The following is a 3,762-nucleotide window of genomic DNA, read 5'->3' on the forward strand; positions in this document are numbered from 1 at the left end:
ATAAAATTCCTTAACTCATAATCGGAAACCGTAATCCACGGGTAAGCAGTTCAAATTGGTTAGGACAAAAATTTTCATGATATTTATATGTTTGGACGACGATTCCAGAGATTCCCAACCAGGGTGCCGCGAAATTATTTGAAATATTTTTTGAGAAAAAACAATTTCATTAAAAATATAGCACTGTGAGTAATAAAACGGACTATAATAATATAAAACCTATCGTGTTTCATATATTCTGTAGAAATATTACAATGTTTAATCTATTTTAATGTTCATATACCAGTTTGATTGCTATCGCTTCGATGTCTTGTGCTTTTATCTTATCTTAATTTTTGTAAAACATGTATCGACCATAGTAATTTAATAATATAGGTATACTGTATACTAACAATTTCAGTACAATCAGTTTGGTTTTAGTCATCATTGTGAAACATATATATTTCATTCGTGTCTAGATATTTTATAATTTTATATAATTAAATTTTATTTAAAATAATGGATAAATTTATTGTTAAAAAACGAAAATTAAATGAAGACGAAATTTCAACCATAATATTGAATCAACATCTGGTGAATCAAATCAAGCTAGTTCTAGTTTTACTGGTTTAAATAAAATACGTTTATATAATATTAGTTACTTAGCTATGGGATTTACTTGGTATGGAAATGAAAACTGTCCTCAACCAGAATGCATTGTATGTGGAGTGAAATTATCCAACGCAGCTATGGTTCCAAGTAAATTGAAGCGTCATTTATTAAAAAAAACATGATCATTTAGCTAATAAAAATATTGACTACTTCAAACAACTATTAAGTTCACAAAATAAAGAATCAGTAATTTTTGAGAAAAAGGTTACTATTCCTAATAAAAAACTTGAAGCTAGTTATAAAGTGGCAGAATTAATAGTTGAAAATAAAAAACCACATACAATAAATGAATCTTTAATTCTTCCAGCCTGTTCAGAAATAGTGCGTATTATGTTTGGTAATGAGGCTGAAGCCGAAATAAAAAAAATACCTCTTTCGAATAATACTATTCGTAGATGCGTCCAAGATATGTCAGAAGACATAGAAAAAAATGTGGTGGAAAAAAATTAAAGCTTCAAATGGTTTTTGTCTTCAAATTGACGAATCCACCGACACAAGTGGTAAATGTTATTTAATTGGGTTTATTCGCTTTATTAATAATGATAATATTATAGAACAATTTTTTTGTTGCAAAGAAATGAAAGAAACGACAACTGGTCTTGATGCGTTTAATATTATTGATTCTTATCTTAACACGTTCAATGCCACGGTCGACACGTACTCGACAACTGTCACACGGTCTCAGGGACCGCTGTCGACGCGTAGTCGACAAATGTTATGTATATCTTTATGGGTGTATTATTTGATCGGTTATAGACGCAATGTTTCAATATTTTTATGTGGTTATTCAGTAGGATGTCGTGATTTCAATGGTATATTTGGATTTTGCTATTTTTAGCGAGTTTTAATTAATTTTTCCCGAATGATGACGACGGCGACGGCAATACCGATTACGCGGCTGTGCTATTTCCGATAATATATTGATATCATATTATTTTCGTTGTTAATAATATTCTGACGAAATAGTATTAGTTTATTTTAATAATCTACAGGGTGTATCTTGCTCGGATGTACAATAACAATAAATGTACCTATATTTATGTACGCATACTATGGTACACTCTACATTCATATTTTTACATAATTATAATTAATTTAATATTATATTAATGATTCGTTTTATTTTCCAAAAATTAAAAATCTGTTTATTTTTTAACAGCTTATATTATACGTAAATAATTTTGTTTTTCATGTAAATTTTGTATTTATTACATTTTATTGATTGTTTTTTTTAAAATTTTAAAATTAATTAGTGTGGCAATAAATTATTGATTACTTTTTAAAAAAATAACCTTGATAATATAGTATATATTCGTACAGAAAATAATTTTTTTTATAATATTTAAATAACAATTTTACGGTGCACGGCGCGCAGAACCGGTGTCGACACGTAGTCGACCGACGGCGTCGCGGCTCAGTTTTGGCGCGGAAACTTACTATATGCGCATCATAAATACACTGGCACTCAACGTGTTAAAATATTAAATATATCTTGGGATTATTGTTATGGTATTTGCACTGATGGCGCTCCTAGTATGATTGGTTCTATAAAAGGTTTTGTTACATTGGCAAAAAAGTGTAATAAAAATATACTTGCAACTCACTGTTTCCTTCATAGAGAAGCCTTAGTAGCAAAAACTATCGGTCCTCAGTTAAAAAATGTTCTTGATGAAGTGGTAAAAATGGTAAATTTTATTAAAATGAGACCATTAAAAACACGACTTTTTTCTTTATTATGTGAAGTAATGGAATCACAATTTACTAAACTTATTTTACATACAGAAGTACGATGGCTATCTCGTGGTAAAGTTTTGTCCAGAGTACATGAGTTAAAAAATGAACTTATTGTGTTTTTTACTCTTGAAAATGTACCCGAATTGTGTGAATTATTAACGAACGAAAAATGGTTGGAAAAACTATCATACTTGGCAGACATATTTTCACACTTAAATCAAATAAATTCAAGTATGCAAGGACCAAATGAAAATATATTAACGCCGTGTAGTAAGTTATTTACTCTTAAAGATAAATTAAAAATCTGGAAAAAACGTGTGCAAAAAAATCAATTTGATATGTTTCCTTCATTATCTGTAACAGAAGAAAGTTCCGAAGTTATGACATTTATAATGGAGCATTTAACTGCCTTAGAAGAAAGTATAGACGAGTATTTTCCTAATTTAGATATTTCCAAGTATGATTGGATAAATGATCCATTTGATAAAAATATATGTTTAACTGAATTTAGCCTTGAAGAAGAAGAAGAGCTCGCTGAAATACGAAACAATCGAACTCTTTTATTAAAATACAAAAATGAATTTTGGATTCAGGTTGAAAAAATTCACGCTGAAATTGGCAAAAAAGCTCTAAAAATATTACTGCAGTTTTCGACATCATATTTATGTGAACAAGGATTTTCCACTCTTGTTAACATAAAATCAAATAAACGAATGAAAATGGAGTTCATTGAAGAAGAAATGAGAGTATGTCTTTCAACTATTCGACCACAAATAAAAGATTTGTGTAAAAAAAAACAAGCCTAAGTGTCACATTAGTTCCAATAATAAATAAATAAATAATTTCCCTAATTTTAAATTAATATTGTAAATTAAATAATAAATAAAGATAAATAATAATTAAAAATAAAAATAAATACAATGTAATAATTTATTTATTAAATGTAATATGTATATAGTATGCACCTACACCTTACTACTTTTGATTATACTTATGCATTAATAAATAGAACCGAAGCAGTCTATAGAATATTAGAATATAGGCCATAGAGCATAGGGTGCCTCCGGATTTTTAGAAAATGTCCAAGGATGACGCGAGTCAAAAAAGGTTGGGAATCTCTGATCTATACGCTTGCGGTACACCGCGGCATAATAAACTTTCATTTGTCCATATTACATATTTACAGATTTTTAAGTAACATACAATACATCGAATTATTAATTGCACATATAAATAATAAATATTTTACAACGACATGTTATCTTGTCTTTATTATTATAAAATATAATTTATATGTTGTAATATAGTGGGACACTATTAGATCATTAGAAGTATGTGTTCACTTCAACTAGAAGTTGTATTCTAACAAACAATAAT

At 28.3% G+C, this 3,762-nt stretch overlaps 2 protein-coding genes across 2 annotated transcripts; both read left to right on the top strand.

Annotated features, from left to right (window-relative positions):
* Positions 1 to 647: 647 nt before the first annotated feature.
* On the top strand, positions 648 to 1,101 carry LOC112693318 (zinc finger BED domain-containing protein 5-like). Its single transcript, XM_025568308.1, has 2 exons — positions 648 to 738; positions 833 to 1,101. Exons 1-2 carry the CDS (start codon positions 648 to 650, stop codon positions 1,099 to 1,101), a joined length of 360 nt encoding a protein of 119 aa, XP_025424093.1.
* Positions 1,102 to 2,186: 1,085 nt separating this feature from the next.
* LOC112693320 (zinc finger BED domain-containing protein 5-like) lies at positions 2,187 to 3,191 on the top strand. Its single transcript, XM_025568310.1, has one exon. It carries the CDS (start codon positions 2,187 to 2,189, stop codon positions 3,189 to 3,191), a length of 1,005 nt encoding a protein of 334 aa, XP_025424095.1.
* Positions 3,192 to 3,762: the final 571 nt, after the last annotated feature.

Source organism: Sipha flava, unplaced genomic scaffold (genome assembly GCF_003268045.1).
Source record: "Sipha flava isolate LNK unplaced genomic scaffold, YSA_version1 84_pilon_pilon, whole genome shotgun sequence".
Lineage (NCBI taxonomy): Eukaryota > Metazoa > Arthropoda > Insecta > Hemiptera > Aphididae > Sipha > Sipha flava.

Bases quoted from the DNA above. Each gene is read 5' to 3' on its own strand.
- LOC112693318 (XM_025568308.1), top strand. From the start codon at position 648: ATGGGATTTACTTGGTATGGAAATGAAAACTGTCCTCAACCAGAATGC. The intron at 739-832 runs GTAAATTGAAGC...CACAAAATAAAG, and splicing joins CAACGCAGCTATGGTTCCAA to AATCAGTAATTTTTGAGAAA.
- LOC112693320 (XM_025568310.1), top strand. From the start codon at position 2,187: ATGATTGGTTCTATAAAAGGTTTTGTTACATTGGCAAAAAAGTGTAAT.